At 36.3% G+C, this 12,732-nt stretch overlaps 1 protein-coding gene across 2 annotated transcripts; it reads right to left on the reverse strand.

The window, feature by feature from the left end:
• Positions 1-3,650: 3,650 nt before the first annotated feature.
• On the reverse strand, positions 3,651-12,693 carry znf569l (zinc finger protein 569, like). Of its 2 annotated transcripts, XM_017355348.4 has the most exons (3): positions 12,654-12,693; positions 12,151-12,300; positions 3,651-5,523 (listed from the first exon to the last, which is right to left on the reverse strand). In XM_017355348.4, the coding sequence occupies exons 2-3, from the start codon at positions 12,233-12,235 to the stop codon at positions 4,274-4,276; spliced, it is 1,335 nt and encodes a 444-aa protein (XP_017210837.1). In that variant the 5' UTR covers positions 12,236-12,300; positions 12,654-12,693; the 3' UTR covers positions 3,651-4,273. The 2 variants fall into 2 exon arrangements, with proteins under 2 accessions (XP_017210837.1, XP_073803708.1); XM_073947607.1 differs by lacking the exons at positions 12,151-12,300; positions 12,654-12,693 and adding an exon at positions 5,610-6,639.
• Positions 12,694-12,732: the final 39 nt, after the last annotated feature.

Below are 12,732 nucleotides of genomic sequence, written 5' to 3' on the forward strand. Positions count from 1 at the left end.
AGGAGTGAAGGGAATGTTGGAAGCAACTCAAGTTAAACACCTTAAAAATCCTGTTTTATTTTTCAGAATAAGGTAAACTTCACTTCTACTGTAATTAGATTACAGATCTTCACAAAAATCTACAAATACTCAGGGCTGTAGTTTTATTTCAATCAGTCAATGAGCTTTATTATTTGGACTTTAAAAGGATATCCTTTGTAAATACTGAGACAGATATTGCCAAAAGGTTTGTATTGTCCATTTATGCATCTACTGGTGTAGTGTGTGTGTGCGTTGTAAGTAACATAAAAAACATTCCCTAATTAACAATAAAATAGTAAATAAATAAAGTGTCAATAACAATGCTTATGTCCGCCCTGTCAAGGAAGGATTTGTGACAGGGTGGACAATGACATGAAGACATTTTTGGCTACAGATTTCATTTATTGAACACATGCTGGTCCTGCAGCTGGTAAAATGTTTCCCTATTTAAGCTCTTTGTACACAGTTTAAAAGCTTTATTTTAATCTCTAAATTAAAAGAAAATAAATATATGAATATTTTACTCTGACAGGGTGGACATGTTAAGCTTGACATCATTCATTTTCAAACACAACATGAGGAAAAATAGCAAACATTAGTGTAGATATTTACTGTGGGCACATCAGATGTTTAAACCTCCACTGAAGAAAAGCAAAATGGGCACAGGCATGCCAATGAGTACATCAGAGGGGTCTTAAAGGGGCATTTACCACATCATGACAAGGTGGACAGCAAACTCAAGGACACATGCAAAATGATTAATAATATTATGAAAGCTAAATAAAAGTGATTAAAATGACTTTTTTTTGTGAAATAACATGTTAAAGACAATAAGAATATTTATAAATCTTTTTAATTTGATCTAATTTATCTACTTTGTAGACTCACTGAAGTTGCCTGAGCGGTTTGTGGGACATGGCAAAACCACATCCATTCAACGATAGAATATGGCAAAAATTGACAAAAACATTAAAAAAAAAAAACTCATAATTCTACCTGCATGTGTGTAAAAGTTTAACAATTATATCAAAACATTAGAGTTTCATTATTGTGCATTATGCCCATAAAAACCTTACTATTTTGATAAATGTGGTTTAATGAAATGTAAGATGATGGTATGAAATTATTTTCTCCAATAAATACATTTTAAAAATGTGTATGTATGGCCCCTGACTTTATTCACAACACTCAGTGCGGCCCTTACTAAGTTTGGATTTGACACCCCTGGTTTAGTGGATTTAGTCGGAACTGAGTTGTCGCCAGCTCATATGCAAGCTATTGTTTTCAGTCATTCTTCTTACACTTCATACAGTTAACTCACTCTGTATACAGAAAGTAAACATTCCCTTTAATTTTGCACTTAAATATTGCTGGTTATTTTTGATGATTGAGTTTTTTTGAAGATTAAGATTTGATACTTTTTTGGTGCAACCAAATGTTGCAGCTGTTTCAACTGTCAAATAGGCTCAAACTTTTCAAATGTTTTAATGGTTAATTTTTCATACATATTCACATAGTACAATTATTTGACAAGTACATAAAGTAAAACAATCACTTTAATAGTTCACTGAATGTTACCCTTAAATAGTGAAAGTTTTCTTGATTTTTACCAACAACTGTTTACATTTAATTGTACAAGTTGCATCTACCCTGAAATAAACGTCTGAATGATTAAAATGTGTTCCTATAGAGATAGTTTACTAAAAAAAGAAAAATTACTCGCTATTTACTCACTCCTCGAGTGTTTACAAGCATCTGTGGATTTATTTCTTCTGTTGAACACAAAAAAAGATAGTTTGAAGAAAGCTAGAAACCTGTAACCATCGACTCCCATGAAAAAAAAAACATAAGAAATAAACAACAGAACAAGTAAACAAGTAAAGAGTGAGGAAATTGTCAATTTTCATTTTTTTTTGTCCTTTTGAGTTTGTGTTTCTATACAGTTGGGTGTTGCATTATTGTCAACCTTTCACACAGGCCATAAGTGAAACATTTGAACAATTTTGCAACATTGTTTTATTGAAATGGTTTAATGTGTTTGTTGCACCACATTGTAATGTTTAGTCAAGTACTCATGCATTAAACAACATAACCTCCATATATTGTGTCAAATGTTTTTTGTGGAGAATTCAAGATGGAGTGAGTAGGCTACTACACTGAAGAAAAAAAAAATTATTTATTGGATTTACAAAAAGTGGTTGCAAACAAATAGTGTGGGCTGAATTTAAACAAACAAATTAAGTTAAACGTGACTAAATTTTATTTGTTTGTTTATATTCAGCCCTTATAAATTGTTTGCATTTTTGCTTTGCATTTTTTTATGGGCCAATAAATAATTTGCACATAAAAGTCTGCTTTAATTTAAAAGAAAATTCAGAACTTTTAAAATCAATTTCACTTAAAGCTCTGTAGTGGTGCAAAAAGCCTGACAGCCAGTGTACCATGTTAAAATGATTAAAGGTTCATTTAGCATGTATAGAAAAAACATGAGGAATACTGTTCTAGCATTTGTTTGAAGCAAAAATGTACTACTTAAGTTGAATATTTAATAAAGAAAATACCATAAAGAATTAAGTTTTAATAAAAAATTTTATTTCGGGTATAACCAACACAATCTCACAGCAATTCGTACCTTTTTGATTTAGTGGCTAATTTGTATGAATTTGTACGATCTAATTCGTACAATTTAGTACGATTTGCTCATCCCCCAATGACGGTTGGGTTTAGGGGTGGGGTTAGTTGCCACGCCTCCTTTTTAAAATTGTACAAGTTCGTATGAATTAGCCACTAAACTGGCAAAATGTAAAATACTTACGTTTTCTCGTGAGATCAGGCTGGGCAGGGCCGGCCCGTGGCATAGGAAGTATAGAGCTGCGTCCCAAATCGCATACTTATGTACTATTCTACGCCATTTTGTAGTATAAATAGTGTAAGTAGTGCGTTCAGACTGAAAACTCTAAAAATAATAAGTGTACTTTAATTACCCGGATGATGCACTCATTCAGTCGCTAAAACGAATTGTGTAATGATGGACACTTCACGCACTCAACGACCGCAGGTTTGCTTACGTAGCGGAAGAGGCGGAGCTATCGGACGCACATGTTGAATAACTATTTATTTTAGATATTCGGCGCACTGGCGTCGTTGTCCTGTGGCTGCCGTCACATCATCCAAGTAGATGCTGCACACTGGTGGTGGTGTGGAGAGACCCACCTCTCATGATTGTGAAGCGCTTTGGGTGTATGGCCATACACAATAAATGCGCTATATACAATAAATACACATTACATTACATTACAATCTAGAAGGAGGGGGAGTAGGGGTGGGAGGGGAATTTCTCAAGACAAAGATAACCGAGGTAAGAAACTCTGGTTATTTATAGTGAGTTAGGAATCATCTGATTGGTGAATCATGTTAGCTAATGCAGGACCAGTTGTGGACAATCATAAACATGTGATCCTTTTGAAAGTAATTTATAAATAAACTTGTTACGAATTAAATTAAAAATCCTTAATCAAAAAGAGATGCAACCAAAAACGTAACAAAATAACAGAGATTAAAAATATAATCCCTGGTGCCCCCGCGCTCTCTCTCTCCCCAAAATATACCAAAAACACAACCACTAAGAATTAACAAGAAAATATGATTTATTTACAGAAATAAGGAGCAAAAATAACATCAGGAGGGGTTCAGCCAAAATAAATGACAATAAACCAAGCTAACTAAATTAGATTAAACTTCCCTAGAAAACAAATAAAATAAAATACAGAAAACTTACATCCCTACTAACAAACACAGGAGAAAACAAAAATAACAAATAAGGCACCAAACCTCCCTACATGCTCCAAGCCTGACAGGGAGACAGTAAACCGGGTTTCAATCGCCGGTTAAAAATTAACACAACGGCATCTCAATATACAAGCAAACACTCATGGGATCACGTTCTCCAAGGAGTACGAGCGGGGAAAATCGAGAGAGAGCGGGGAGCCATCAAACCCATGTTCTCTTCAGGTTTTTATAGCCGCCGCCAATCATGGTCCGTCCCAACGTAATCCGCTGCACCTGCGAATACTTAGAGTGAGAAAGAAAGAGAGAGCGAGAAAAAGAGAAAGAAAGAGCGCGAGAGCGCGAGAGAGAAACCACACACAAGCCTACACTACACTACTCGTAACAAAACTTCACATCAACGAACAGCCAAACTACATGAAAAAGCTGCCGTTTTGAATATACCAGTGTTTGTGTGGACAAGGCCTCAATTTTGAGGACTCTGCTCTCCATTGTGAAGCTTCATGTGAGTGTTGAGGCTTCTTTTATGTTTAAAGTCTTTTCCACACTCATTGCATCTAAGACGATCCTCTCTTGAGTGAGTCTTCATGTGTTGCTTAATGGAGTCTTTGCGTGTGAGACTCTTTCCACACTGATCACATGTGAACACTATGGTTCCAGTGTGACCATTCATGTGATTCTTGAGGCTAGCTTTGGTTGTGAAGCTCTTTCCACACTGAGCACATGCAAACGGCTTCTCTTCGGTGTGAGTTGTCATGTGGTGATTGAGTGTGTTTTTATATGGGAAACTTTTACCACACTCTGTGCATGTGTAAGGTTTCTCTCCAGTATGAATCCTCATGTGGATGTGAAGGCTTTGTTTTCGAGTGAAACTTTTCCCACACTGTGTGCAAGTAAAAATTCTCTCTCCAGTGTGTGTTCTCATGTGGACTTCAAGGTTGCCATTTTGCTTAAAACTCTTTCCACACTGAGGGCAAGAGTAAGGCTTTTCCCCAGTGTGAATTCTCATGTGTGCTGCAAAGTTTCCTCCATGATGGAAGGTTTTTCCACACTGTTGGCATGTGTATGGCCTCTCTCCAGTATGAATTCTCCTGTGCACTGCAAAGTTTCCTGCATGATAGAAGGTTTGTCCACAGTGTTGGCATGTGTACGGCCTCTCTCCAGTGTGAACTCTCATGTGGGTTTTAAAGCCTTGTATATAACCAAAACTTTTTCCACACTGTTCGCAGGTGTAAGGTTTCTCAATAGTGTGAACTTTCATGTGAATGTCAAGGTTCTGCTTTTGACTGAAACTTTTTCTACACTGTGCACAGCTGAAAGGCTTCTCCCCAGTGTGAATTCTCATGTGCACCGTAAGGCTTCCTGCATAGTAGAAGCTTTTTCCACACTGTTGGCATGTGTACGGCCTCTCTCCAGTGTGAACTCTCATGTGGGTTCTAAAGCCTTGTATATAACCAAAACTCTTTCCACACTGTTCGCAGGTGTAAGGTTTCTCTTTAGTGTGAACTCTCATGTGAATATCAAGGTGTGACTTTTGACTGTATCTCTTTCCACACTGTTTACAGCTTAAAAGACATTCAGATTTGGGTTTCCGAGGTCTTCCACGTGAAGTCTTTTTAGTCAGTGTGGGTTTTTCATTAGTCATTATCTCTTGGGGTTTCTCAAACTGCTGTTTCTCCTCCATTTGATCAGTCTCTTCTTTCAGCACCACCAAGTCTAAAAAAAAAGTGAACTTTTAGTATGAAGGCCCAAAGGAACAAGCATGAAATGGATGTTTCACCCACAAATGAAAATGACCTTACCATTTCCTCTGTGTTATGCAGTTTTGAACTTTTCCTTTTTTCTGGAACACAAAGTAAGCCAATCTCTGCGTTTTCATCTTCTTTTGAGTTCAACAGGATCAAGAAACTCATAAAGGTTTAAAACCCACACGAGGGAGAGTAAATGGTGAGGCTATTTTCATTCCTGCATCAACAATCCTGTTTAAAGGGTTCTTATTATGAACCTTTTTACAATATGTTAAAGGTTTTGGCTCAAAATCTGACCATATACCTTGCAGAATATTTCATTTTGGGGGTCAGAAGAAAACCAAGCTCTTTTTGTGCCTGTGGCTTTAAATGCAAACAATCAAATGAACTCGCGTTAAATTAACCGTGTTCATTCAACTTCCACTCCATTTAAACATTTTTAACTTGCTTGGAAGACACGATTGAGACAAATCCTGCATGTTCATAGCAAGTGTGCATAATTGACGCTAATATTTTTGAGTTTGCATTATTGTACATAACTTACGCAAATGTTCCAAGTACTGGGTTGCAGTTGGAAGGGCATGCACTGTTTAAAGCATATGCTGGATAAGTTGGTGGTTTATTCCACTGTGGCGACCCCTGATAAATAAAGGGACTGAGCCGAAAGAAAATGAACAAATGAACTTACGCAAATGCTTAATGCAACGTTTGCTTTAACTGGAATGATGAGGAGATGGCGAGATGACATACTTTGTTACTTGTTTTCATTCATTTGTATTTTTGTCTTTGTTTTATTGCCTTTGTGCATGTCCTGAGGCTTAGCTGAAGACCTACATGATGACATTTTATATACCTGACAAAATGTAGAAATGCTATCAAAAAGGTTTCCTGCTGTTTGTCCAATCAGGGACAGTGGCAACGTAAATATACAAATAATAATGGTAACTCGGGGTTCGCAAATGTGAAACGTCTGTTAATGAACACCACGGTTTATATTTTAACCCCAGGTAAAGCATGAGCAGTATGGAACATGTTACATGCCAGCACTTATTTGATTATTTTGTTTATTTTTTGTGTCTCATCATGTGTTTCTGTTTGTCACCCAGTCCACTTCTGTGCTTGCTCCGCCTACACTCATCTCTGATTGGCTGTTTCACTTGTTCTTGCTGCAACCAATCCCATCTCTCCTGCTACCTGATTGGTCACCACTCTGCCCAAGCTCCAGCCAATCCCTGCATGCTACCTGGCCTTTAAAAGGCCTTCAGTTTGTTTGTTCTAGAGCAGACTCTCTGACTTTATGTTTGACACTTTGCTCGTCTGCTTGATTGTTGTATTTTGGCTTGTTGGTTTGATTTGTTGTGTTTGATTGTTTGCTATCCCCATTTATTAGTATTGCTCGTCTTTATGTGATTTACACTTTGTTGAAGTTACTGTCTGTTCTTACCTTTGTTTTGCCATATCTCCCCTAACCTCATGTTTCCCTGTGAGTTTAGATAGACTGGAAGGTAAGTACGTCACGTGACCTGCATATCAGCGTGTAGATTAACATTTTGTCTAGATACACCAGGTAAGAGGATGTGTGCGCCAACCTGTGTGTTTTTGGTTTAATTGTTAGTCAGTGTAGATTAGATGGGACATCATTGACGTTGAAAATTTCTTTTTCATATCTTTTGTTTATTAGAATAGATTAGAGGGGATTTGTTGTGAATATTAGTAAGACTGTTTGGTTCTTTTATTTAGCGCCACCCATAGCCAGTCTTTCGAACATTTGTTTATTGTCTTTAACCTTGTATATATTGTAAATACCTCACTCGCTGATTCAACCTCACCTTGTTGTAAATACATCACTTATTTTTCAACGTATTCTTGCTGTTCATCATTACTTTGTCACAATTTGTTTTTGAGTTTTTCGCAATTACCAATTACTCTGTTAAATGTGCAACCCCACTCCCCTAGACAAAAAGGGGTTTTAACAAACATGATTACAGATAACCCAGGATTCTGTTTATCCATTGTTAGAATGACCCAAGGTTAACAATTTGAAGTGTGAAAAGCCCTAAGAATACTCAGCATCAGCTCTCTGGATAACCAGAGTACAATGACAAACAGCGACAACTATCAATCATGTCATAGCAGTGACCAGGGCCCCATTTCAGAAAGGAGGTTAATTGAAAACTCAGAGTAGTTTAACCCTGAAATGAGAGAAACTCTGGGTTTTCCGTTTCAAAATGGCAGGTTTGTCAAACTGGAGAAATCAGGGTAAGTCAAGCCTGTTTCTGAAAGAGAGGTAACTTTAACTCCGAGTCAGTTACTGTGGTCACTTACTCTGTGAATCTAACCCGGTCAGGAGCAGGTTTTATTCTCTAAACTCTGAGTTTCTGTTGGTCTCCTCTTTTTTTTTTTTTTTTAAAGATGAAGCGGTATTCCTTGCCTTAGCCTTACCTTTCCACCCATCTATTTTAATGCTCATTAAAAAATGTGCATAACTGAGCAGGCTAAACTTTTATTTGATAGAATGTATGCGCCTAAACTACAATGAAAACACTTTTACTGAACAAATTACAGTATTTGCATCAAAAAAGGTCTGTTATAAAAGATGATTATGAAATTGTGTAAATGGACAATCCAGCAGGCTGAGCACACTGCAGAATATCGGAAATGTTGTTTTGGTCATTCTAAAACACCTTAACCTTTTCAGTATTAATGTATATTATTAATGACCTCCAGAGTGTCAAAAGCGTCTGTTCTCCGCGTCTCATGGCTTCAAACACCCCCACGTGTTCACTAGCCGCGTTTCCACTATCACGCCTAAAGCGAGCGAGCCAAGGCCAGTGATGTTTCCACTGTCACTTCTGGGGCCTAATCGGGCCAAAGCGAGGCTTTCTTGGGGCCAGCAGCTGGCCTTCTTCGGCCCGCCGAATACCTTGGGCCAAGGAGGTGCCAAACAAATAAAGAAATAAGGGAAAGAAAACATCTAGCCTTATAGTCTGGGGTCTTATTGCGTATGATCACCCTTATGTTTCCCTTTTAAATGTGAGACTGCTGCATAAAATAATAAAGTAGTTTTAATTTATAGTGATGTTCTTTGCTGCGTCCTCCTTTATGTTTCAATAACGCATAATAATCATTACACCATATTAAAGACACAGCAGACAGTAAAGGTTTCGAGAGTTTTTGTCAAGTTTAAAATGTTTGTTTGAGCACGTTTAGATGTCTGTATGTGTGTGTGACGCCTGTTTCACACCGCAAGCGTCAGCAGTGCGTGAGCAGAGCGTGAGCAGCACGTATGTCGAGCAGAAGCAGCACGCAGGCGTTTGCCTTTCACACCAGCTGTGTCTGCAGCGCGCAACCTATCTCTGTCTATTCTATCTAGTTACCCATGTCGCCCTATATACAAATACACTCTTTAAACTTTTCATCTGCACCAAGGCCCCTCCTATGCTGTTTCTTTAACCTGCAAATGTTTATTTTACAAATTTTATAGATCAAATAGTGCTGTATGCTTCTCAAGCTATATGAGAAATTCTACAGTCAGAAGACAAGCGCCTGTGATATCATGTCATTTGTTTTTTGATTGTCAGGTTGTTGTAAGCCTATATATAATAATATTTATACAATATAGTTCTAATGATATTTATACAGATCAAACTAGTGTTACTTTCTGCGCTTCAGTAATGCGGAGAATGCTTTGACAGCACTGGCAATGTTTCTGCCGTTGTCTGTTGTCAAGCGGGGTTAAGTTGGTTTTGTTTTTGATATTCCTGACACATTCAGACGGTCCCTTACTAAGAGCTCCGTGAGAGCTCTTCTGGCTAAAGGCTTATTGTGAGGGCTTAAACGGAGCAGTGCTCGTAATGTCGAGCGGGAAAAAAAGTGTTTCCTCACGTTCTTCTTCAACTAGCTCAACTTTTGCAGGCCCGCGTGACTTTATTGGAAAGGTAGTCACGGGGTGTGTCACGATTCTCCCTTATCACACCGCGACACAGGATCGTTGATCTGATTTCGATTTCATATCGTGTATTGTTACAGCCCTAATATTTGTTCTCTTTGATCTTTGCATATTTACAAAAATAGGAAACGTAAAATAAGTGTGTGGTCTCGAGGACTGCTTTGCTTTGCTTCAATTGCTGCATTTGTGGTGCTTAGTCCTGTTCTAACATTGCAACCTTTTGCTTTACACTGTGTGATTAGCTGGGGCCTGTCACCTCCGTGCCCCCCTGAGTGGCTGGTAGCATCTTATTTTGATGCTTCTGTGAGCCTATTTAATATATTTGCTTGTTGTATTTTATTTTTTTCTAATTGTGGTTTTTCTTCTTTCCCTAGGAGCTGGGGGTGTCTAGTATGGGCAGTCGGGCCGCTGTGTGGCGTGACTCTTTTTCTATTAATTAGTCTTTTGCCCACTTGTGTGCATTGAAGTTCACTGTGTGGTGTTTTAAATCAAAGTGTGCACGTGTGAATCTGTGGATCATTTTGGGCCCAGTACCTAGCCTGCCCGACTGTGGTAAGCCTCAGCTCCTCTGGTTGGATGAAGATTTATCTTTTTTTTTTGTAATTGCCTCCACTAGTGCCTTTTTAAAAAGAGTCCATGTGCCTGTCTTTTAATATTTGTGGTCCAAAGATAATTGAATTGTAATAAAAGAAACCCTATTTTTCTATATCCACGTCTCATTGTCTTTGCTAGAGGTATGAACCTGTATTTTATGTCCCAGCAAATGTACTGGGTGGCTTAGTAGCGCTCTAATTGCAATAGTTTGTGTTAATTTGGCTTTAGTGTGCCAGTTATTGTATTGGTCTTGCGACCAACAAAAAGCCTTATCCCCTCTGCGTGCCACATTTTTTAAATGTCTGGGAAAAAAAAAAAAAAAAATTCCCTTTGAACTAAAAATTTTTATTTGAGAAACTTTTAAAGTATTTTGAAGCAGTAAACATGTCAGGCAAGATTATTCTGATTAATCATTGACTTCTGCTTTCTTCATAAGTTACAAAAGCACAGATTTCTTTACGATTTAAAACGGCATCTATGGATATATTTTCTGCTGGAGATACTGTTGTCCTGAAAAACTTAAACCTTACACTCAAATGTTTGCATATCATCAGCATGCTGTAATCCATTTCTAACAGCAAAAGTCATTTTTAGACTAGTTTGTTGGCCAGTTGTAGTCAGTGCAATGCTAAACGTTATTGTTCCACTATAATTTGTTTTTGTCTCACGTCGTCCCGCAACAACATCATATAGTTTAGAATACTGTACAATGTTTTATAATAAGTAATTACTTTAGTGTCCATTTCATTCAGCAAACTTTAAATTAGGAGAAACAACATTTTCTGACATACTTTAAACCAGGGTTTCTACAGGTGTCACCAAGTTAAATTTAAGACTATTAAAGACATTTTTAAGACTATTATGAATGAAAATTTAAACTCATGAAGGGCTAAAGGCTAAGGAATTTTTCAAATGGCCCAGATGAAAAAGATTTTTATTTGCCTTATCAAAAAAATATTATATTTAATACATTTAATAATAAAATAATAAATGAATAATAAAAATTACAATATTTTAGATATTTCTTAGCAAAATATTTTAAATATTGTGTAAAAACAAGCAAGCTTTACTTGTATCCACACAATTTTTTTCCAACATAAACTTTGAAAAAATAATAAAAAATGAACATATTTTAAATGTTTTAAAAAATATAATAAACTAAATTACTTGTATCCACACACCTTTGTCTTTAAAATAAAATAAAAAAGAACAAATATTTTCAACGTTTTAAAAACTATAATAAACAAAATTTATGCACAACAATCTGTCCAGGTCGATGTTCTCAGCAGTAAATACATGGAGCACGTTTAAACAAATGTTATTTTAAGGAAAATAACAAAACCATTATGATAAATAGAGTTAAAATTACCTTTTTGAACAAAAGTTGAAAGTTTTATTGAGATAAATTGTTGGTGATTGTGTGGGTTTTGGCCAGATTACGAAGCAAAACATGAACAAAGGAAAATGAAGATTTGTTTAAAAAAGATTCAAGACATACAACACAGTATTTCAGTAAATTTAGGACTTTTTAAAGCCTACAATTTTGATTTTGGAATTTACTATTTTTTTTTTTACTCGCGGAAATCCTTGTTTATACAAAATAACCCTGGTAATTAGTTATTATACTGATATTGTAATTCTAACTCGGATACTACCTGTGAGAACTAGAAACAATGAAAAGTACTAAGCCAACACTATCACTGTAATAGCAGATATCTTCTATGAGAATACTTTTTAATTTAATGTTTTTATATATTTTATATAGCACCAGTGCTCAAGAACTCTTTACAAACAGTGGGGGTACAAGAAAAGCAATAACTAACTAATTAAGAAGGTAGGAGACTAATAATACATAAAATAATGACAAAAGACCTGGGGACAAGCAACAAGAAAGAAACTGATTACTGTCTTTCAATGAGTGCTTATATGCTTCAGGAGAACTAGGCAGCACACTCAGGGCTGCAAGATGGATTATATTTAGTATTCTTATAATTAAAATATATCTGAATGAGGATTAAATGACTGAGTTGGTGTTTGAGAGTGAAAACCAACCTGTTTGTTCCTGCAGATCTTCCTGTTTGACTGTGAATGTGTCTTCAATCTTCACATCTTCACTCTCCTCTTTAATAAACGCCATCTTTATAACAGTGTGGAGATCAGTTGCTTCAGCAGGAGTTTTTCTCTGTGTTTGGACACTTTATCCTGTTTAAAATGAACAAAACAATAAAAATGTCCTGTTTAAAATAAATAAAACAATGAACAGAAACAAAATAACTTCTCTTCAACACTTGCTTCAACAGTTTCTTTATATGAAAGTAATAAACAAAAATAAATCAGGTAAAAGGTTTCATTAATACTTATTACACACTTTTCTGTTAACCTACTTTATTCAAACAATTGCCTGTAAATACTGAGAATAAAATAGTACTACGTTGTATAAAGGGTTAAAATAATATGTCCAACAGCAGGAACATAATTTAACATCGTATAAAAAACTAAAACTTTAGAACTTTAACTTTAAATAGGTTTATATCTGTAAACGTTTTAAAACAAACCTTTCTCCAGTTGAATCACAGCGCTGAAGCGGCGCCGTCTGGTGACGTCACACGCCGCGTCAAAATAAAAGTATTTTTT

The sequence above is a fragment of the Danio rerio genome, chromosome 4 (genome assembly GCF_049306965.1).
Source record: "Danio rerio strain Tuebingen ecotype United States chromosome 4, GRCz12tu, whole genome shotgun sequence".
Lineage (NCBI taxonomy): Eukaryota > Metazoa > Chordata > Actinopteri > Cypriniformes > Danionidae > Danio > Danio rerio.

Coding starts and splice junctions, on each gene's coding strand:
- znf569l (XM_017355348.4), bottom strand. CDS start 12,235: ATGGCGTTTATTAAAGAGGAGAGTGAAGATGTGAAGATTGAAGACACA. Junction 5,524..12,150: donor AGATCTGCAGGAACAAACAG/GTTGGTTTTCAC, acceptor CTTTTTTTTTAG/ACTTGGTGGTGCTGAAAGAA.